The sequence below is a fragment of the Larimichthys crocea genome, chromosome I (assembly GCF_000972845.2).
Source record: "Larimichthys crocea isolate SSNF chromosome I, L_crocea_2.0, whole genome shotgun sequence".
NCBI classification, from domain to species: Eukaryota; Metazoa; Chordata; class Actinopteri; family Sciaenidae; genus Larimichthys; species Larimichthys crocea.
Window position 1 is genome coordinate 43,176,999 of NC_040011.1, and position 24,570 is coordinate 43,201,568.

The window sequence follows — 24,570 nt, forward strand, 5'->3', positions numbered from 1 at the left end:
TTATCGTTCCAGGAACGACTTTTCAAGGAACCAAAAGGTTCCTTCAGCCCATCTTCAAGATCCATGAAGATGAGGCATGATGACGCCACATTGTTGGTCCATCCGTGATATGCTTTCTGCTTTAACCCCATGTCGATGTGTTAAAAGCTCAATGAACAAAGCTCGTTAGCAGCTACAGACTTTTAAAAGATGGTAGCTGAAATATAATGCTGCAGTTACATTTGGAAAGTACTACTTCCTGAGCGGGGACTTTTTGGGGGAGTGAAATAATGGACCTGAAACTTAATTTAGACCCTGGAGTTCCTCCAAAGGTTCCAATTCCCTGGGGAAAGTTTCCTGTGCTAAAATGATCTTTTTTTGAATGCAGCAGTACCACAGGTTGGAAATAGTACGGCTAACAAGAGCGGTAGTGAAACATCTCAGACTACAGCCTATTCTTAGAGATCACAGGTATGTATATTATTATATGCACGTAGCGGCTGACTAAAGTGCCGTTTTAAAGCTCGGTGCGGTGGATCTGGCCGCCACCATCTTGGCAATCCTGGCTCTGCCGCCTCACGGCTGAAAATCGACACAGTCCTGGATTACAGGTGGAGCTGAGGCTGAATGACACCTAGGTGCTCAAACAAGCCGCCTATAACGGCACCCATCCGTCAATAAAAGCAGCCACACTGTTAATTCTGCTTAGCTTTAAGATTTAATATAATTCAAACAGGTAAGAAACTTGTTGTTATTGTTTAATATAGTTATAATTGCTCACTCTTATTTTGGTGTTAGCAAATCAGTAAGATATAAGGCCTGCGTCCTGTGGTGCACGACAGTAAGTCTGGGTTTAAAGTCTGAAGCTACTACAAGGTTTTAAAAAAAAGAGGTTTCATAAGGTTCTTCTCCTCCTAAAAGGCTTACTCCACAAAACCCCTTTTCCAACTATCAATAATTTATATGCTCAAAAAGTCCCAAATTGAAGCTTTAAAGGAAAAGTGCTTTCGATTATGAAGGCAATTACATTTAGCCTAATTTCCATTTCAGGCATTCAGCATATGCTCTTATCCACAGAAACTTAAACGAAATGATTTTTTCTCTCTCTCTTTAAATCTGTCCTTTAATTAACTTACATGTATTAATATTTGTCCAAAAAAAGAGGAATGAGTAAATTAGCTGGAAAGAAACAAACCATAAAAGACATAAAGAGAGACGTAGAGATGTGTATAATGGATACAGGGGAAATAAAAAGCATTAAGAGTTAATGAAGTTTAAGGAGCCACTCAATTGTCATGTTACAGCCTGAGGAAACTCAGGGTTTTAATTGTGTTATCTGCAAACATGCAGAGGTTAACCCAGTCATTAAAAACACGTACGTTCACTTCAAGAACATATCCAGAATCTAATATGAATTTTAAGCAGCTTCTTGTATCATATCTGAAATGTAACACCTCAAAAGCTATTTACACATTCAGAAAATGTTCAGTCATAACATCGGGAAACAAGCTACGCTAAAACACGGAGTTAAGGGACATTTCTTTTTGCAGCGGGATGCAGTTAAAGCTGCAAAAGCACTACAGGATAATAGCTGACCCTGAAGGAGTTGAGCAAGTATTGGACATGTATTATTAATCAGTGTGTTTTATAGAAACCTGTTCCAACAGAGTAAAGGAGCAGAGTAATATGCTCTATACAGCACTATTCTTTATTATTCACAACTCCCCTAACAATGTAGCAGGGATTGTATTCATCATTATTTTATGCATAGGAAAAGTGAAAAAATCCAGGCCTGGATTTGATTTTACGTGAAGACAGTGACGGGTTTGAGCTGCCGGGCTTACTTTTTAACTACCGCACGAGGTGGGAAAATTGAAGGAACTACTAAACCAATTTTATCTGGAGCTACATGTGTGCGCTAAGCAAAAAAGTGCTGCACAGTGCACTTAATGTGGCTGTTACCATGCAACTGTGCAAGCAGGATTTCCATGTGGGATATTAAAAGATGCCTTCCCTTTTAAAACCTGCAGCACATATCCGCATCAGTCTAAAACAATATTTTCCACAAACATTTTCCCCCATCATGTAAAAATCTGAACGCTAAAAGGAATCTTTGACATTTTCAGGGCAGAAAGCACGAGCTCTCCTCCTCCTCTCCTCCTCTGAGAAGTAAAGGCTATTTGCTGTTTAGGCCATTTCCTCAATTGCAGCACCCGGAAAGTGCTTCCTGATTATAGTAAATCACCCAGCACAGCTTTGCACCTATCAGATTCTTCAACTTTTGCAGCCCTTACTTAAATTAGACTAGTCGTTCAGCTAAGGGGGCATTACGCAGTCTGTGATTTCCATCCTCCTTCTCCAGACGAGCAGCAGGCAGCAGGAACTGCAATGATACTAAAAAAGACTCCTGCAAAAACCTCTCATGTCCCTGCCGTCTCATCATGCCCACTTGAAGCGCGGTGCCTTGTAATAGACATAAACAATAAAGTCATGATCTCAGAAGAGAGATGTAAGCAGGCTAATGGCCAGTTTAAGAAGCAGCATAAGCATGGAAAGTGCTTAGTTAATAATGCTTCTAAGTGTGTGTGACGTACTCCAAGTCTATAGATTACAGCCAGGGTAATTATTCAGTCATTAGTATTGAACGATCTTCAGATTTGTTACTGTTGTTTGTACTGAGGAGTTTGTCCTTAAAGCATGCTGTAGTTAAGACCACAGAGCAAAGACCAAGGTCACACAGAACAATGTTAAAACTGTGTTTTCTTATTTTTGGCGCCATTTGTTTGAGGTCTACAACCCTGAAATCTGAAGCTTTTCCAGAGGGCGCCACTATCAGATCAATAAACTTTACCTGACGCAGGTGTGCTTTGGCCCGGTCACAATAAACATCCGCTTTAAAATGTTTTATCACAATACAACGCTGCAGATGTGATCGAGTTTTCAGTGGGGAGTGTGCAATTGGTGTCCACCAGACTAGAATTTGATGGCACATCCGAGATCATGAGGCACATTGTCATGCTGCAACACGAGGAGGGCGATGAATGGCATGACAATGTGCATGTGCATGGAAGCTAAAAAACATCCCAGTTTCTGAATGATGCATATCTGTATCGGCTCAGTGAGTAATAAATGTCTGTTTTCAAGATAAAACTGCACATTTTGTGTGTGGCCTTTTCTCGTGAACAGCCCAAGGCACACCTGTGTAATGATCGAGCTGTTTAATCAGCATCCTGATATGCCACACCTGTCAGGTGGATGGATTATGTTGGCAAAAAAGAGCTTGCCAACACGGATTTAAACAAAAATAAACCTTGGACTCTTAATCTCTCATTTTGAACTCATAAAAGATGAGAGCAAAAACAAGACAAGGCGGTCATTAAGGCAGATGCAGTAATGTTGTATCCTGAGTGTATCCATTAATCAATTAATCATTAAGCAAACACTCTTCTGTGGTATCAGTTTCTTTTCCTGTTTACTGATTTGAAGTAAGCGGGGCTCATGCTATGAGCGAATGCACTCCCTCATTCACTTTTCTCATTATGACCTGAGCTTCAACCTCTGTGGCTGGGAAGTGAAGCCACAACTGCAGTTCCTCAAACGTCCACTTGAGGCTGGCTGCAGAACAGAGTCAGTCTCCATAAGTCTCCATGTTCAAATGTCCAACTTCACAGCAGAAATAAACAGCCTGGTACAAAAAACTGTTTTGGTCTCTATAGCTAATTTCTGCGTTCATGACAACTGTACTGAGGGTGAATTTGTATAAAACTCACCTGTCCAGATTATATTAAGGCTTAAAGTTATGCATAACTAACAGTGTGGCCCCTTTGACTGAAGCCTCAGGTCCAGCTTTAGGTTTTGAACTCATGCTATATTTAATGTTATTGAGGGGGAAAAAACTCAGATTTGAAACAATGTTTTCAGAAGCTTTAAAGCTTTAGGGAACCCTCAGCATTCAGTCGAATATATCTGTGATCTTATTTGCTGTGTTTTGCAATGGTAATAGTAGTAACAGAGGACAGAAAATAGTAGCTTGTCAAGCTGTGGTCCAGAGCAGCTGTCTGGATTTCATGTTACCTTGGAAACAAGTGCTGGTGTTCCAGCAAGTGAATAAGAAAAAGGTAAGACTACATCCAATCCCCTTAACATGTTTGGTATATCCTCTCCATCAATCACCTGAATCAGGCTAACACTTACAGTAAAATCAGCCAAAAACATCTAGGGCCTGCCCACTTTGTCTGAGCCCTAAATCTGAGCATGTCTAAAGTCTATTGAAAATGCCACTTGGGAGATAGTGACAGACTTTAAAACAACAGTTACAGACAAAACATCGACTGACACGACGAGCCACTGGATCGATACCTGCTCTGCGTTCACAGCTTCACGTATAGATTGAAAAAAAAAAGAAGAAAACTCTCTGTCTTTCTGACGCAGGTTTAAAAAGATAAACACAAAAAGCGCTTTTATGAACTATGCTTTGAAGTCAGTGGAGGATAATGATTTGTTAAATTTCTACCACTGATGTATCGTACCGACACAGATTGCCTTTGAAACGGGGTTATAAAACGTTTTACCTCCTGGGTAATAAAAAGAAAAAAGTGAATTCTGTGTGTCTGCATGTGTGTGTGAGGGAGAGTGACTCTGTGTGTGTGTGTGTGTGTGTGTGGCAGGAGTTCACAGGTGTTTTCAGACGAGTTTGAATACATTTCCATTTTTTAGCGGGATCGGCATGCATGAATATTTTTAAATTGGGAACCTGCTCGACAACCCTTTTCTACATAAAGCAAGCTCGTGATAAAAAAAAATGGGTCATGTGTTGTGCAGGTGCGATGGCAACACGCATGAAAACATAAACATAAAATAAATTTGTATTGTTGGCTTCGTGTTTGGCAGAACACGTGCCGTAAATGCTAAGAACGAGGACCGCAAGCAAACTTTGGCTGTGATGTATACAGGCGCAGACAGACTTGGCCCTCAGCCGACTGCTTTGATGTTGAGCAACTTTAGCACTTTAATTTGCTTCATCCTTTATGTTACCTTGACTGCATATCTCTATATAAACATATAAAGATTTCTATATAGATTTTTATAGCTTGGATCCTTAAGCAGCCATCTCTAATGCAAAGTACATGTTTGCCCTGTCAGTTGACTCTGTCTATTTATAGGTTCGTTTCTGTTGATGGCATCGGGAAAGAGGGAGGAAAAAACCAGAAAGAGAAAAAGAGAGAGAGAGACAAACTGTATCCACGCTGACATCAATTCAAGTAACTCTTTGAACCATTTAAAGTGAGCAGTGTTTGGCTGTTCTCAACCCCATTAGCCATTTTGAGAGATGCAACACCGCAATTAGGCGGTTGGCACAAAGGGAAGGCGAGGAGGGAACTGGGCAGTTGTCAGGGGGGCTTTACTCTGATAAAACACAGAGACAGAGTAAGAGAGAGACAGAGAGAGAGAGAGAGAGAGAGAGAGAGAGAGAGGGAATAACCCAAGAGGACCAGACTTTTTTTTTTTTTTAAAAAAGAGGTTATTATACAAAGATATTCTTTTTACGCTCGCACAGGGATGTCAAGGAAAAACATTTTTGGCTTTCTCATTTCAGAAAAGGGAGAAAAACTGCTCTCATATTGTATCTAAAATAACCATAAACTCGGTTATATGCTTGTTCCGAAATGCCAAACCAAAGGAAAGAAAAAAAAAAAAATCACACTCATGGGAAATCCTCCACATTATTTGACTCCAATAACTCAGCAGCTGGAAGCTATGGTTTACTCCCCTCAAATCAAAGCACACTATCTATAATTACACAAATATATAGCGTCTCTTTCCGCAGCACCTGAGCTAGACTGCATGCTATAAAAGGTCCAAGTTAAAATAGAATCCACAGTGTGGACCATCATTGAGGAGGAGCACCATAATGATCAACTCGTTGAGGTCTGAAGAAAAGGCTGAAGGACTGGGTCAACTGTCAGTCCTGTCAATCACACTGTTCGTCAAAAGGAAGCCGGGGTCCCTGCATAGCTTTAGTCAGGTGTCTCTGTATGGGTAAGGGTGAGAGGTTGAGCTTTTAATTAGAGGAGCATGTAAGAGAGAGTGCCAAGGAGAAGAGGAAAGGTTAGGGAAGGCCAGGTACTGGTTTTAGATGAGAGGGAGGTCAGGGAAACTAGACAGGAGAACTGTGTGCTGCCCTGCACGCTCATTATTTTCTGACGGGGGTTAGTAGCAGATAACTCTGTGCCAGACAACAGTCTACAGAATGAAAAATTAGCACACTTAGGAGCAGCGAGATGTCGATTTCCTCTCTTTTTAGACAATGCCAGCTACAGCTATTACATAGAGACTGTGCAAAAGGATTAGACGTATACAGTGTAAAGAGGCATCAATCTTCAAGAATACCGATGTATCTTTGAAAAAGGCAAACAGGATTTCTCAGCGTTCAGGTTGAGTTCAAAGGACGAATTCACTAGACACTTTGGGGTTATGCAGCACATGAACCACTTTATCATACTGTGCAAAATGAATGTGATTATGATCCTTAATGTGCTTTAAGGCTTGAGGGGTCTAGGAGAGGAAATTCTTACCCTCAGGAAGATCTCACAAGGGTTTTCTGTGCATATGCACGTTTAGGAAAACTCTCAGTATTTATCTTTTAATGATAGCAGGAGGAACTCAAGGGTAATTTAAGAATTAGGGGGAAAGTCTACAGCTATGGTAGCAGCTCAGCATGGCAACAGTAACATACTGAATTTTACATGTGATTAATTAGCGCTGAACTCAAAGTGCAGGCTGATGTCATTGCACACATTCATTGATAAACCTAAAGTCCAAGTAAGTACTGAAGATCAGTCTTGGTCTTGAGCCTGGTCTCAGTCTTGTCTTGATTTTAGTTCAAGACAGGTCCAAAACTGCCGGGACCTAATTTAACTGCCTGTGCATTTTCTGGTTTGTTTGTTAACTGTCTGGGAGGAGACTTCGGTTTCCTAAATCACAGAGTTCATCTGTAAAACAGCGTCTACAGCGGTACTTGATAGATTTAATTTAAAGGTGGCTCAATGTAGCAATGACACTTCATCCAAAGAGTATACATACTGTCTGGTCTTGTTCATAACTTGGTCTTGGTTTAGTTGGTCTTGACTACAACACTGTCCTGTGATAAACTTGAATGTTTCTATTAAATCTAATGGCAATGCATCCCATCTAGTTGTGGAGACACCACGAATATGAACCTTCTGATGGCGCTAAAGGAAGTCAGGAGATCAACAGGGTCACGTGAACACACCGTGTTCCTATCCATGTTGTAGATGTTTGACATCTTTGATCAGTTGGTTGCACAAAAGGAAAAAGTCAGGAAAGTTATTAGGGTTCATCCTCTGGGAGCCATGAATGTTTATGACAATCCATCCAATAATTGTGGAGACCAATCTGACTGATCAACTTTGAGACTCCTACAGATGTTTCTACAGATATATCTGATCATTTTACTGCTCAACAATGGAGACCAATGCATGGTTTTGTATTCAAATCATGGAGCTAAAAAAAAAAAATCTAATTTTCAAGCAAAATGAAAAGCAAATTTACAAGTATTATTCCAGTATTCTGCATATATATTACCTCTTCACTTCTTCCTTCTTCAATCCGACCACTAATTAGCCAGCTTACATCTCCGTGTTGTGAAAATGTAACTTTGTTTTCATCAGTCACAGGAGGACAGGAGGGTTGGGTGGGGTTGTGGCTATGCCAGAGATTTGTATTGGAGAAGAAAAGAACTGTCGATACCACTGCATTTCTTACTGAGTGCCAATTTAAATCAACGGTCATAGATTGCACGACTCCCCTTTCAGTGTAATTAATTTAATTTAAGACGCTATCAGACTTTTTTTTTATTTTTTTATTTAAGGACTTGAGGGTGCACTCGTTTGAGGAGATTTACTGTAGGTAGATGTAAAGCAAAAGCAGCAGTTAATCATCACAGTTTAAGAGACGGTGTCGTGAGTGTTTTTTTTCCCCACAAATGACACACTGCAGCCTGCACGCTCAGCAGCAACAGAGCAACCAAGCACAAATCAACTCAACCCCAACAGAGGACAGCAATTTGCCAACTGTTACGGCGAATGAAATGATGATCGCGGGATTCACAAAAAAAACATACTTGGATGTAGTTTGACCCGAGCGTTGCCAGGGAAACGAGACATTGCCAACAGCGGCCCGGTAGCAGTAGACGCCCACAAGTCCAAGGGCGAGGGCAACCTTGGATACCCATGAGCACCGCCTTTGAACCAGGAGGTAGATGAGAACCAGACAGAAAGCAGCCAGCAGGGAGAGCACGGTCCTGTGTTCGGAGCTGGAAAGAAGAAGTAAAAAGGAAACACAATTAAAGAACACACTGGATGTATAATTTTAAACATTAAATATAAATATAATGAGCACTTTAACACCTTTATTTAAAAAAAAGACAGCTTAACCCTTGAAGCTGGCTATTTACTGAGTAACAGAGAACATTTGGATGTGTGAAACACACTGTCAGTCATGTCCTCCAGCAGTAGTTTAAACTTTAAAGAGGCAGGGATCTTCAATTGTTCACTGGATTTAAGGCTACACGGCTTAGAATTACACCGAGCAGGAAATAAGACCTCAGAGGACATATCAAAGTTGGATAGACGGCGCGTATTTAGCTGTTAGCTGTATCAGACAGCAGTGGAAGTTCGGTACTTTGAGACAAGATTAGGCGTAACGCTACCTAGATCTCATTATCCAAGCAACAGGCAGTGCAGGTTAGAAGAGAGGGCAGCGGTGGACAGGGAAAAAGGTCAAAATTCACATTTCTATTGCTCAATGTGATGCATGTTAAAAGAACAAACCAGATTCTGCTGCCCCTGTGCTGTTGACAGAATATTAATGGCTCTGAAACAGTTGTACTGAGAAATCACATTTTTTCCTACAGCCTGAGCGATCAACAAAAGGCTGTTTTTCCTTCTTGGATCTAAAAAAAAAAAAAAAAGAAGCTAAGTGGAGTTCCTGTCAGCTTCTCGGGCGGAAAAACACACTTAAAAATGTGTCAGTGTCAGAAGAACAGACTTGTATTGTCTTAACACCCCTTATACCTTCCCATAAATGACCAAATCATTCAGGGACTTCTTTTGTTATCAAGTGTAATTTTGCCTGTATACTTCGCTCAACCAGCCTCCTCATCTAAGCCGACTCAAGATTTTCTATATTTCCCAAAAAGACTTTCAATGCTCTCCAGAGAACACGAATGTTATATTGATCCGTTACTCTTACGTGTAGGCGGAGAGACAAATGAAGATTGAATCCCATCCCCATCCCATCCTACTGTTGTCGTTTGATACCCAGACAAATCGGTATCCGTCTGTCTTCCTATAATGAATTTATCCCCATGTGAACGTCAGTACTTAAACAGTGAAACCTTATTTTGATTTTTTTTTCCCGCCACCCTCACCCTCAACTCGAGCTGTGTTGTAAATGAGTTCTCGTGATGTCCCGTCACCTACATGTTCCCACGTATCCGCGTGAAAAAAGAAAAATATATGAAACACTGTGACAGGAGAATAATAGTCCTCAGCTCTGCTGCTAGCAGCCTCGTGTTCATTAAAGTCCGCAGTACAAAAGCGTTGAACAGAACAAACAGCACACTGAAGAATTCGCTGTTCTTGGAGCTTTACCGGTAGTACTGGAGTTAACTGTAGGTTCGAGTAAGAAGAGAAGAGTCAGTGGTACACGTAGTAGACATTTTGTATGAAATGTTCTTTCAGATAAACATCTGAACTTCAGTGTAGTCGCTTTAGATATCGAGCTCAACAGGGGACCTCAAAGACTTCAGACCACTCGTGTCATTGAATCACAATCCTGCAATCGATCAATCAGCTGGTGCTGTTATCACTCTCTCCTTTCTCTGCTGCTGGACAGTGTAAAATATCCAAGTTTACTAGCCAATGTCTAGCTCTGCTATGTGTTCAGATTAAATAAGATTTTAACTTTGTCTATGCCACATGTTCAGACTAGTTTTAAATACTGTGCTCCTCACAGATAGAAGGAGTTTAAAACACAAATCTCTCTTAAATATTTAATGTAATAATAATATATGCAGAGCTAGGTGTGTGGTTCCCTGCCCTGTCCCATCTTTAGCCACAGGATCCCGACTGGAGCGGCAACCTAGTCCGACCCTCCAATACGAAGCATCCAACTTAGAAGATCTACGTTGCTGAAGACTGAACAGCAGCAGCAACAGTTGTGGCAACTTTTGTACTGAGCTCGCCAACGTGCCTCTCGCTACGATAACTGTGAATGTTATATTAACTCGTATTCTGTGGCGGTATTTGTGTTTCCTATCTACTGTAGGGACTGAGTCACTTCTAGATTACTTTGCTGACCTCACACACACATAGATATATTTTTGATTAGTCACTAGGTTTAGCAGTGCTGTTTCTGGTTATTAGATAATAGATAGTGACATTTTTCTTTTCTCTTTTGATTTCTTTAGATATTTCAGACTCATATTATTTATGAAGGACTTTTTTGGTTTGTTCATGTCTTTGGTTTCAACAGTACAACTGGTTTTATGTTCTTTCTTTTCCCTACACGAGCTGGCTCATAACAGCTGTTCTGTGTATGTAAACTCTGTGTTTATTGAACATTTCTGTGTATTTGTCCATGCTTTTTTTGTTCCAGTGCACAAATCCTGAAAAAAAAAGACATTTTGATCTCGGTGAGACCGGACACCTAAATAAAGGATGAAATGAAATACTGTGGCAGCTGCCAGCTAAGAGGCTGGGGGCGTGTGATAGGGTGAGAGAAGTGGGGAGAGGTGACAACACCACTGTCATGACAAGTGACATGATGAGTCACTGGTGAAATAAAAAACTGACTTTGAAAAAGAACAAGAACTTTTTGATTGATTTGATACTTCAGATGATTGAAAACTTTAGAAAATTAGCCCACCTGTTAAGCCAGTGTCCCACATCAGGAATGTGAGCCCACTGCACCCCCGTCTGGTTGAGGGAGCGCAGCAGTCGACAGCAGACCAGAGTGAAGGGCGGCGTGGCTAACGCAAGCCACTTCTCTGGGTAAATCTCTGCCTTGGGGTGATCAGAGGAATGACAGTCTTTGGAAGGGAGGACAGTCTCTTCTTCATCTCCAGGGCTTCTCTTCTCTCTGAAGTACTTGCGGCAGACGTCCTGGAAGACGGCGAGGCAGAGGGTGTTGAGCAGAAAGTACCAGATTTGGTGCTCTTCCTCTACGAAGCTGCTCGACGCCAAGCTCAGAGTGTGTCCGACCGTGCCAGCCAGCAGCAAAACATCCAACTCTGACAGCGACCACTCACTGCCACCACTCCTCAAAGGAGACTATGGAAGAGAACAAAAGTGCAAAGAGTAAAAAAAATATGTCCAAAATGCATCTGTGTAGTGTGCAAACAACATCTGTGTGTTCATTCTGTGCTGGCTTTCCCATGAATCTAAGAACAGACTTTGCAGACAGATAGGTCATGAGCCAGATTTTGGATTTCCACAAGACAATTATCATGTTTGTAGCCAAAAATACAAACGTAACACTGACCGAATTCCTGTGTCAACAAAACAAGAAAATTTATAAAAGGAAGATGAAAAATTAAGCACTAGAAGATATAAATATATGTACAAGATGGGTTTTTTTAATGAAAATAGTTGCACAGTTTGTGGAGGAATGTGCACAGTATTCACCAGACAATGTTCACAGTATGCACAATATTATAAACATGCAAGATATTTTACAAACATGGCCAAAGGTCAAAGATCCTACGTTAATGTAACATGTAGGGTCTGGGGTGGAGGGTGAGAGTCGGCCCCGGGTCTTGTGGATGAGGCCAGCGACAGTCGGGGGAAAAAAGTGATTTTGTGGCCTGAGTTATTGATCCTAAAGTTTGTATCTATTTGACTCAAGATGATTTTAACTTTTACAAATGGGACAGGAGATTGTAACTACCATAACTAGGGACTTGTGAAGGTTGAAACGTTCCGTAGACGGCCTCAAACAGACACTCAAGGCAGTTTTTGGCACTTTCCCATTGGCTTCATTTCCAAACCACGGAGGTTGCTGCTTGCCATAACCACCCAAGCCTGACGAAACACTCACCTCACCCACCTGGATCCACTTGCAGTTACAACTTTTATGAATGAAACGATTCCCCCTTTTATCAAAGAAACACCAAAGTGCTATTTTTCCTTTTACTTATACACAGATTCAGTCAGTCATCACATTCAGGAAACCACGGCGACCGTGAGCTGTCATTCATAAATTGTGGTCGATCACTCGTGGACACTTCCATCAAATTTTGAAAATTGGTTCTCGTCCAGTTGCGTACTTGTATGCAAATGATTTTATTCAGTGGTGACAGCACATTGCCATGCAAAGCGAGTTCAAGTGAAGTTCAGCCAACCTCTTACGTCAGCAGCAATATTTTAGCCAAACAAGTAACTACCAAATACAGACATGGATCATAGCCTGTGTTCACCTTGAAGACAAAGAGAGGCCGAGCATGTACGCACACTACCTTTAGGCTAACAACAGCAGTTCATTGTGGGACCTGGGCTGTTTTATACTTGGCTTTCCCTTCGTGGCTAACTTTTATACATACGCCTGTTCATTAATACAAAATGCTGAGTCACTAAATATTAAAATGGTAGCTGTGTTCCAAAAAAACAAAAACAAAATAAATATCACAAATAATGTATGATCCACAGCTTCTAGGTTGCATTCATTTTAAGCTTCCAAGTTTTCATGGATGTCTCCCAGATTAAATATCTTGTACGTTATAAGATATGTCTATCATATATCAGGGTCAGGACTTTGGTTAAGCGAGGTCTGCCCATTCATTCTGCACAGGAAATCCAAGCTACTCTTGCATTACTGAGGACAGGATTAATGTCCTATATGCCTACAACATCTTTGTTTTTGAGATAAAACCTGTCATGGCCCAAAGCAAGCTGTAATATATCTCTTTTCCAGCTCCACTGCTCCCTCTTCAAGTCTCTCTCTCACCTCCAGTGGTTGGCAAATTGTGAAATCTCAAAATCAACAATTCCTTATGTTTTCCTTCAGTGAGTCAGTCTTTTGCATGCTCATTTGTGTTCATGGCATTGCAAAGAAGATGGAATACAAACGTACTGAAATAAAATTTAAAAAAGGAATCAGCATTTATACAGATATACTGGTCTGTTGATGCAATATCACTCTATGTTTCATTTGCATGACAGCAATATGTTGCAAATTCAAGTAAGCATTTATCACATTTAATAGAATAACAGACAAAACATCATCAGCATATGAAACAGTGACTTCCTCCCCAACTTTTTTTAAGATCCTAAAATGACATTCGAATCAACACCGGCCAAGACAAATTCTGTTCCGTCATTTTCAGATCTTATTTCTGCTTTTGAAACACAGTTGATCACACCACGGTTGTTTTTCAGGTTTGAAAACTGGGTTAGGCTCTCAGGTACTGATCTGAACTAGTTTAAGGTCCAACTTGCAAGACAGGTATTATTTTATCTTCATTGGTAAACTCATCCAAGCAGGTCAGCATGACCTGTGGAGCACCACAGGGGTCGATACTTGGACTCCTTCTTGTCGATATAAGAAAGATTTTCAGGTCCTCATGTCCACAAATGATCTGCGACTTTTCTGCTTTGTTGGACGGATACAACGTCCATTCTTTATACTGCCATTGGTTTGTGCTAAGCTAAGCTAAACGGCTCCTGGGTGTAGCCTTTTAATTAACAGATGGAAATGAGCGCTTTTCATCTCTGCCAAAAAGTGAATAAATAATTCCTTTAATCATCAAAGATTTACCAATTAAACAAACAAAATAATAATAAAGAGAGCTGTGATACGTACCTCTGTTATTTTAAAGAACATGTTAAGGAGAAATATTTTCTAAGCAGCCTCAGGGCCAACATATAACACAACATCCATCAAGTCTAATGTGCGGAAGATTCATGAAGGATATTACTCTTCTGTCCTTTCAACACTTCTCTGCATCATGACAAAGCACAGTGAGATGACAGGATGATGACCTGTTAGTCTAAATTATTAGAAGATCTCTGGTACCATCCATGCCAGTCAATATCATGTTTCTATCATTTATTTAGGTGCTATCAAATGGACAAATCAGTCACAATACCTCTGAAAGCAGAAGTACAACCATCTATTGGCAGGCCGTTACACCAAACTTATATAATGCACCATTTCCAACTCAGCCCTCTGGACTTTTCCAGCTTTCTCACATGAAATATAGATATTTTTCAGAAAACGAACAAACAAAAACAAAAGGCGTATTAAACTGCTGTATCATAAGCTCCCTACAAAAGTTATGAGAGAATCAATTAATACGTTTATTAAAAAGGTTCTTAATCCCCCCCTTTTTTCAATATTGCTGTTATTTACACTTGACATTTCTTTCTTCTTCAATTTCTCTTTCAACCTGTCACCTCCCTTTATAGACGCCACATTTTTAAAATAAAATACACTCAAGTTAAGGTTATTAAAATTCGTTTAAGTGGAATTCTAATCACATTTCTGTTGGAGTGGTGAGTTAGTAAGTGTGCTTAATCTTCCAAGTTTTTCATCTCTGTCGCGCAGAGAAACTAATCAGGATACTTCTAATAAAGGTTTTGGATGCCGCCCATAATGCAGTCATTTGTCAAGTCATACCAGGCGCGGCTTTGCACTTAGATCCAAACGGATTCAAGTGATTATATAATGTAATGAGACTTTACCTCACTTAAGATCATTTCTTACCCAGTCTGTGTTTTATTTTGGAGCTCTGTTGCACATTATTTACCCACATTCTTCTCTTTAATGGTAACTTAAGCTGTGTTTTTTAAAGCATTTTAGTCATTTGAACGGTTACTAAGAACTGAGGACTTCATTATCTAATCTCTATATCAAAATGAGTTTGTCAGTCATGACTTAGAGGACACAGAGTCTACTAATTGCATTTCCTCGCACAGGTTATTACAGAGATAAAGATTTTGGCCATGAAGATGGGCCATAGTTGTAAATGTCTAAAAGCTGTTTTTGGGACAAGATATATATGCAATATATGGAACAAACCCATATATTTCCTTCAAGGTAATAAATAAAATGTTTAAAATTGATTGCAATATCAACTGAAAGTCAATGAAAAGAAGCTGAAATGATAGTTTTACTGTATATGATCCCTCTAAGACTAGTTAAAGGTTTCTGCAGCAGGATTCAAAACTAAATAAACACACACTTTTACAACTGCTGAGAGATTACAGCTGGAGTTTACTATCCATAAATATATACTATTATGACCTTTTATAGCCTGTATAATTTAAACAGTGTGGCTGGAAGGGTCTGCCAATCAGGATCCAGCTCTGTGATTTTTCTATATGTTTCATAAATCCATTTAAGATATAGTCCCATGTGTTTATTGCTTTACTTTCTTGGCATGGATAATTCAAAATGTGACATGCACACAGTGCTGACACACCAGATTTTTGATAATTGATTGTTCATATAAGTCATTTATTAAGCGTTTCACCCAAACATTCACTGGTTCCAGCTTCTAAAATCTAAGGATTTGCTACTTTCTCTCTTTGGGTTTTGGTGTGTGGATTTATTACTCTTCTCTCTTTGGTTTAAAAAAAATAATCACCGGTTAAATAATCAATGAACACTGACTGACAGTTACAGTCGTAACAGACAATAAATCCATTTTGTAGTCACTGCAAGTTTCCTCTCAATAAAGCCACAACTTGACACTCTAATCATTCATCCAAAAAAATCCATGAGAGCACTCTTGAAGTTAAATTCTTTACTTTGGTGCTTAACAATACTTGACTGAGGGCTTAGAATAATATCAAGATTTCATCAGTGACTCAGAGGAGTTAAGAAAACTAGTAGCACCTACATTAAACAAAAATGGGAAAGCGAAAACTAACAGTTGCGTTACAGAGAAAGTCTGGTCAGAATATTGCGAATTTCAGTGGAAGATATCAACTCAATCCAGATATTTTATTTAACCTGTCTCATCGCTCAGGTTTCTCCAGTTGCTCTCAGGAAGCGGACTGAGCCTGTCCACTTGTAAATGCTTTGTGGTGTAAAATTTACACAGAATTAATGTTGTAGTTTCTGCTGGGATGAACTATACTCTTTGGGACTTCTACACTCAACATTCGCAAATATTAAAACAAAATACGTGTCTGGTTTACTGAGTGTAGCAGCTAGAAAAGCAATTACAAAGAGAGAAGAAGCCAAACAGTCCATCTACTGAGGAATGGTGTGATATTATTTATAAAAATCACCGTGAGACTACAGAAAAATCAAATTTGAGAAGATTTAGGAAAATTGGAAAATGTGCATTGTTCCTAAATACCCTTCCTTTGTTTAACTTTTATGATTTCTTTTTCTTAACATGTGTTTTTGTGCTATATTGAAACATCCCATGTTCATATTTGTATATTTCATAAAATAGAGATAAAGAGAGAGAGAGGACTCTAATTACCTCTTCATGTGGGACAACAAATTGTTGTTAGGCTCCTGCCGTCATCACGTCATTCACAGAGACAAGAGGATGTAATCGAAATCTAAAAAACCACATGAGTGAAGCCACAATTTCTGTCTGTGTTTTACTTTTCTAGCCATAGTTTGGTGACTTCTCAAAGACACGCTGCTGCACGAGGAAGCACTTTTCTCTTTACAAGTCCAATTATTACCTGCCAACTCAGCTATGTGCACATTTTTGGACATTCGTGTGACATTCAGGAGAAAATCTCCCCTTTTTCAAGGAGGCCGGAGTCACAGAAAAATCCACTCTGCATGTATAAACTTGGGAGTTCCTCACCAAAACTAATGGCCTGCATGGATTTCTTCTGACTTTTTTTTTAATTTCTTTATTTTTATTGCTGTATCAGCACTCAAAGTTCCCAGAAGGGAAATGAGACGTGACCTTTAACAGATAAATTATAATAAGCAAAGAGGTGCTGCAGTAAAGAGGACTCATCTTTAAAGCCAATTTAAAACAAACACTTAAAGCTGAAAGCTTCCATCTTCTGAATAACTAGTCCAACTATCTCGTGATTGATTGCTCACATTTAGAAGAGCAATCTACACATTGCTGGCAACATTTATTTGTTAAAGTACATTTCAATAAAGCTGCTACAGAGAGAGGATAAAAAAAATATATATTTATTTGAAGTGTTCTGGCAGTTTCAGTGCATGTGATGTGACCTCTTCTCTGTGTGTTAATATTCACACTATTTAGTGAAGTAAACATATTATCTGCATCACAGCTGACAGATAGTGTAAATGTATTGATTATTTGTCAGACCCTCTTCTGCATATTGTACTAAAGTCTGTTTGTTTTTTTTAAATAAAGTTTACTGTTCAAAAAACAGCAAACATTTTGATTATTTGATATTAACGCAACACATTAATTCACCGGTTCAATCCTGCTTTTATCACCTCACAATCATTTCCAGGATCATTTCATTTCATGTCTGCTAAAAATCTAAAAAATCGTCATTCATGCATTTATAACTAGATTATTATAATTCTTTGCTCCCCGGCATCGGTAAGAAATTTCTCTCTCATTTCCAGCTCGTCCAAAAACTCTGCTAGAAATACAATCACATCACACAGATCCTGACTTCCTTACACTGCCTACAGAGCTGATTTCAAGGATTTATTTATTATTTATAAACCTCTGAGGCCTATAGCCCCGAGTTATAGCTGACCTTATAGGTGCCCTCTCGCTCCATGTCATCCCTGGTTGTTCCTCACACTTTTATAAAATAGGGCCTTTAGTTGATCTACTTATGTTTTATGTCACATTTATTCTATTATTTTTTATTGATTCATTGCTTTATTGCTTTATTGCTACTTGTTATTGTGGTTGGTTTTATTGTGTTCTGCTTTATTGTGAAGCACTTTGAAACTGTGTTTTGAAAAGGTGCTATAAAAACTAATTTTATTGTCGTCATTATGTATAATTGCAGATCATGTGACACCCACTGGCCTAAAAAGATTTCCCCCCATCGACGATCATTAGAAAAGCCAGACGAATTCTTCTGGATTGTAACAAAATGAGCCACGAGGTCAGTAACTTAGAGGATCTACACTCTACGCCTGAAACTATGTTTGGTTTAATCAAACCGTTTTTACTGGGATGAACAGGTAACAGGTTCTGTATTTATATATATTTATTTCCATGGTTTCCAGCTGCACTGACTGATAGTTCATGCTGAACATATATTGCCTTTTCGAACACGAAGCAAACAGTCAAGGTTGAACACACCCCATAATGCCGTCTAACTGGAGACACACAAAGATCTCTGTAGACTGGAACACTTTCGATATGAGTACAATGATGGTGGGGTTATAAAGTGTGTTAGAAAATAGTACAATACATATACTATTTAGAATGATGGATTGCGTTCATCAATGCGGTGCTGTGTTTCAGAAATGTGGCCTGATTTTAAAGGATCCTGACAACAATGGCACAATCACAAGCCTGTGACTTCTGGGACGTCGAGTCAGCTTCTGTAACAAATTCATGTTCCCTCTGTCGGCATTAACAGTTAAGCAATGGACTTTTAAATATATCGTCTAAGAAAACTTTTCTTTAACTCCAAGAGTCGTTGCATTAAATAATGAAAAAGATGATCGTACTTTGTTATCTGTCTACATTAAACAATATCATTTCTTTGCATGTCCATATATTTAAAGCGACCGCATTAAAGCATCTCCCTACTTATTACCTTAAGATTTCTCTGCAGGGCAATTAAGGAGTAACTAAAGGGGCTCTCTTTGCAACCCTCCATGAAAAACACATGACAAAGTGTGCATACAGCCAAGCACGATTTGATTCATAGAAATCGTGCCCAAAGTCTCAAATGGACTTGGCGACACTCGCCACTAAATCTACTCTTCTCAGGCCTTTGTTTAACAGTACAGAAACATTCAAGTGAGTTACGGCTGCATTAGTAAAGATTTTGCAAACTTTGCTAAATCACAAAGTCGGGGTACGACAGACAAGACCGCGCCATCCCCCCCGAGCCTCGCTAGATGGAGTAGATTTTCTCTCAAATAAATTCTGATGGTCTCGTAGGTAATGTTTCTCTACCCACAGGAAGTAAAATATTACAACATAAGAGCAAGAATGTATCTTTTAAATGTCAGAAAGTTAGTGTCCTATCTAGAGACAGCTCTATTCACAAACACTAGATCTTCTCCCTACCTTTAATGTTCTTTGTCGCACGCTCGTGTTTCACATGCAGCTTACTGTAGGTAAGCAAAGCACGCACGTGAGGGCGAGCATCTGCTCCAATCTGTGCGGTATATTTAGGTGCACAAACTCACCTTCCCGTGAATCTTGGGACCCAGGGGGAGTCGGCGTGCTGCCATGGAGATCAGGATACAAAACACTGCAGAGGAGAAGGCGACAGCGGCAAACACGAGACCCCAGGAGAGGCTGCAGAAGTAACAGGAGCTCTCGGTTGACGTGCACACCAGGACGTGCACCGAGGCGAGCAGCAGGCACAGGAGGTAGAAAGGCAGGGAGAGCAGGGCTGAGAGGACTGGGATGTCCACTACTGCTTCACCGCTGAGGGCTTCAGGCATCGCCAGCAGCAAGACCAACAAGAGCTTAAGGGTGGGAGAGAAAAGAGAGAGAGAGAAGAAGATGAGAAGAAGTTTTTAAGGGCTTTTTGTTCAACTCATGTGACCACAAAAACTTAAAGAGGCACGACTTGAGCACTACATGTGGAGGACATACTCTTATTTTGGCAGTTGAGCCATTCGAGCATGTCAGCAATCATGTCCTCTTTTAGTCTCTAGAGTCCTTAAGATGAATGAATGAAATTCTTCCGTACTTACCTGAAACACGAACACCATGCCAGCGATCATGGAGTACATGTCGTATTTGCCCAGCTGTTTGCTGAGGGCCGAGCTCATGGCAGCCAAAGCTTCCAGATACTGCTTCAGGACTTTTTTGCCCATGTTGCTCAGCACCTCGGAGGTGTTACCCTCCAGGTACAGCTTCATCCAGGTCCCATGAGCCTTTTCTGCCACGCGGAACTGCTCGAAGCCCGCCTCTGGATCGGAGAAAATCAGGGAAGGAGGACAACGGTATGAACAACCGGCATATTTAGATAATGCAGCTTTTAGAGCGACATTCGTGTCAGCTACTCAAAGACTTGGCATTGCTGCGCTATAAAACTTCTTGCTGGAGCTGCAGCAGCTTTTGCTTTCATGTATATTTGTCAAAACAAAGAGTACATTTGCAGAATCTCATTAATAACCGCCGTGGGTTTTCTGACGCGGTGTCACATTAATTACGCGCTGTTTATTTATCACCCAATACCATTTGATGCATCGGGACAATTAAACTTATTTATGAAACCAAACAATCTGTTCTTTTCAATTATGTAACTTCAGCTTCTGTTTGCAGACTGACTCCAGTTTGAATGCAATGTTTCCAGTATTACAGAAAAGCACATTATTTCCTTGTAGATATCAATAACCAGTCACCATATTGTGACATATTGACAACGTTACAGCCGCTGACAGCATGAAGAATGGACAGCATATCTGTCACATCACCAACAGGTTTATGAAGAGCTGTTCTGAAGCCCAAAATCTCTGGCTCGGGCCGCCGCCATGTTGGCAGTCCTGCCTCTCCCGCCTCCAAGCTGATCTAAAAAATGACAAAGACGTGGATCATCGGCGGACCTGAGACGGGCTGAACTTTAAGACTTAATGTAATTTGAACAGGTGAGTTCAAACATGGAAATTAGCTATAGAGACCAAAACTGTTTTTTGTACCAGGCTGTAAACATGTTTATTTCTGCTGTGAAGTTGGACATTTTAACATGGGGACTTATGAAGACTGACTCACTTCTGTAGCCAGCCTCAAGTGGACGTTTGAGGAATTGCAGTTTGTTGGCACTTCCTGTGCCGGCTCCATGTCACAGCCACGTAAAACAAAATGGAACACTGCCGCTAAAGATATTCGTACTATCACTTCAAGCATTCACACCAACATCCACAGAGGTTGTCACCTGGTTACAACCATGGTTGGATGCTAAGTCACAGCTGGATCCACTGGCCTCTTTTACTAATAGCTGATTAACAAACAAATGAAATTGTGAAAAGTCTCTCTAAAGACGGCTCATTCCTAAAAATTGTTTCCTTCTGAAGAGCGTACACTAATCCTATTCATGACTTCAATCGAACATTCTCATGCGTGTTGGTTTTGAATAGGAAATCTATTAAATTTCAGCGTTCTGCTTTTGTGCTGAAAATGTTCTTTAGACAGAAAACATAAAAGAAACCTGTGGTAAAAAAAAAAGAAAGAAAAAAAAGCACTGAGACCTGAAAAAAGTATAATTTGTCAGAATTGTAACGATGACAAGCTATGACTCATTCACATGTTTACTTAATGCAGATGAAATGATGCCTGTTTTCATCTTACGGCTTCAGAAGCCTGTTCAAGGACAAAGCAATGTGGAGGTTTGATTTGTGGTATACATCAGTGAAACACACACACACACACCTAAAAACAATATTTTGCAGTATAACACCTATCTCAGCAGCATAGGCATAGGGGTGATAAATAGTGACTGTGGCTTTGCCAGACAGAGGGGTTGGTAGAAATATTAGAACCTTAAGCCACAGGCATGAATCATACAGTATTGATGGGCCTGGCCATGTTTCATCTGTCTAAAAGTACAGGGACTGGTTAATGGGCCTCCAAGATGCCTGAGGTTAAAAGCACAAGAAAAACACAATATGAAGATTGATACAAGGCCGACAGTTACAAATGAGTTTTATAAAAGTATTTCAGAATTTACTCGCACCTTAACTGTGCAGAGTTTTTAATTGGGCATTAAACAACAAGTTGTTTCATCCAACGACAGTATAAAGGACGGACAGAGCATGACTGACGTCGCCCACAGGTTCCCGAAGCGCCTTTTTTGTAACCAAACAAAATGCGGCGCCACCGCGTTCGCCGTGATCTTGGACGTACTGCTTCTTCTGCCTCCGAGCTAATTACACTGGGGAACAATTTGAAAAAATAAATTCTGTTGAGTTCGATTTTTATGCTGATTTAAACTAAAATTGGCACGCTGTTTCCAAAATTGCTGACCCTCCAGATAAGCAAAATTCCACATGATCAGCTGTAGTAAGACTTGCCAGCTGATTACGATTGGACTCATCTTCAGCTACGTGGCAACTTGTTTATGCAGTCACAATTAAGACAGTTCAGTGAAAGGTGTGTGCAGCTCCCAATAGGTCAGTACTATCAATATCTGCAAACAGAAAGCTGGCATAGTACAATGAAGAGGATTTGTGCTTTTCTCTTCACCTTGTAACCATGGGCATACCGTTTTAAGTTCTGTTTGGTTTTATGTTTTTGTAGTTTTCAAAGCTTATAACTATTCCATCTTAGCGTTTTATTTCCATAGGTATATATTTCCTTTGTCCCAGATCATGTCTGCTCTTGCTACTTCTCGTCGTAAATGTCTAAACAACCCTGACTCCTTTTGCTATATTTGTGGTAGTTTCACCAAGTCAGAGGAAAGCAAACATCAGTGCATTTGTCAAACAAGCATATTTTTGCATATTTTAAAGTAAAACTCTGTGATCAAGACAAAGCCATGGGCCCCTCACAAAGGGTGCAAGCAGTGTGTCGGAAGAGTTTATGGATGTACGGAAGGAGCACGTTAAAAGTTGGCACTTGGTATCCCCATGGTTTGGCGAGAGCAAAAAGAGCATTGCACAGTTACTTTTGTTTTGTGAAAACAAGCACATATCTGTTAAGTACAGTATTTTTCATATTTTTTATGAAAACAGGGATCCTATAGTTCAAAAACTTGATGTGATAGAGGAAAACTGAGATCAGTTTTGGATTCCGCACCCAGAAATTAGTTTAAAAAAGCTGTCAGACCTAACTCAACAAAAACTGTGTTCCCCAGTGTTATCAGCAAAGACGTGGATCATTTTGAACACGGGGACTTGAAATGACACAATCAACATTTGTTCAAAATGAGATCAAATAAGATCATATTTATGATAATAAACATACAGGTCTTACTACTTAGATTTCATAGGTAACAGAGATGCAGCAGTGGGGAACAGGAGAATATAGTTATTGCAATCTGGTCTTGATTTTATTGTGATTATTTTAAGGAATCAAGAAAAAACAGTTTTTTATAGACTCTTATCACTCACTTATTATTTTTACCTTGTAACAAACACAAGTGTTTACAACTTGTGAGATTGCACGGTAATAATAAAACCATAAAATATCCAGTTAGGGTGACATACTCAGGCTGAGAGCAGAATTAAAAATCTTTATGAAATGATTTTTGAAGTACTTTTGTCCCCCTGATGAAAAGTTCTTGAAATGAGCAGCTTTTCTTTTACACAACTTCTTTCACACCCAGTAATTTTTGACCCCAACAGGTGTCCGACGGGCAGGCTACTTAAAATATCATCCAAGGCGAATTTCGCAGCAGTGACTATTAGATTAGATTCCACTGCATAACAGCTTCATGATTACCCAAGTGGACAGATTCATAAAAAAAAATCAACACATCCAAATGTAGGTCTGCTGAAATAATTTCCATTTCATCCCATCACTATGGAAACCAGGGACCAAAATAGAGTGGGAAATGTGCTGCTTTTAAATGTGAAAGAAAGTAATTTGTCTCAAATCAAGTTTTATGCATGATTTATTTGCTACTCGTAAGTTTGTGTCAATGTTCTTTTAGACAAGTAAACAACAAAAGACAGATTTTTAAAAGGAAAAACTTTTGGGGAAAGCAAATATTTGATACTGATATGTAATTTGATAAACACTTACAAGACTACCCCCATCTCCATCGCAGCTGACTTTGGGCGAGAGGCGGGGTACAGCCTGGAGCCGAAAAGGCCCCAGCCGAGGGTCAAACCAGGAACCTTCTGGCTGTGAGGCGACAGTGCTAACCACTGCACCAGCACAAAACAAGCAGCCATCGCACCTTTCCAGCTGATGCAGTTGTCATTTTTTTTGCTTTTAATGTGAATCTGAGTTTTTCCTACACGCTTGGAAGGAGAGGGTGAGGCATAGGAGACAATTCATTTGGTCGCAATCTGCAACTTCACTGCTAGGTGGCACTAAATCCAACACACATAAAATTTAAAGGGGGCATTACTCGGAAAATGAATCTACAAAGGCAGATCCTCGCATCCATCAGTGGATATGGTGCTGCACATAACAAAACTCATACACTCAGAACAGATGTATATAAGTTATTTTTACAGTTTCCGCAGCTGTCAGTAGTGTTTCAGGCTTTTCTCCACTTTTCAGCACAGAGGTTGGTCCCTAATGAAAATTGTAGATTGTTTGTTTGGCTTTAGTTAGAAAAACTAAGTTCTATGTGTTTTGTTTTTCACAGCTACAAGAAATCTATCAAATTACATCTATTAATGTGACTCAGGCAGGTTTGAAAACTGTAAGATTAATGTAATAAATCAAAGTATTTCATGTTCACAGTACAGATGATTCCGTTTTTTAAAAAAGTTTAAGCTTAAAAA

General features: G+C 39.8%; 1 protein-coding gene across 1 annotated transcript in view; it reads right to left on the reverse strand.

Moving 5' to 3' along the window:
- Positions 1-24,570, reverse strand: part of pigg (phosphatidylinositol glycan anchor biosynthesis class G (EMM blood group)) — a 63,270-nt gene that overhangs the window by 17,015 nt on the left and 21,685 nt on the right. The window contains exons 7-10 of the mRNA XM_010732859.3: positions 19,867-20,084; positions 19,351-19,635; positions 10,930-11,333; positions 8,123-8,314 (exon numbers count right to left, since the gene is read on the reverse strand). Coding sequence (XP_010731161.2) covers positions 8,123-8,314; positions 10,930-11,333; positions 19,351-19,635; positions 19,867-20,084 — 1,099 coding nt within the window. The remainder of the gene's footprint in view (positions 1-8,122; positions 8,315-10,929; positions 11,334-19,350; positions 19,636-19,866; positions 20,085-24,570) is intronic.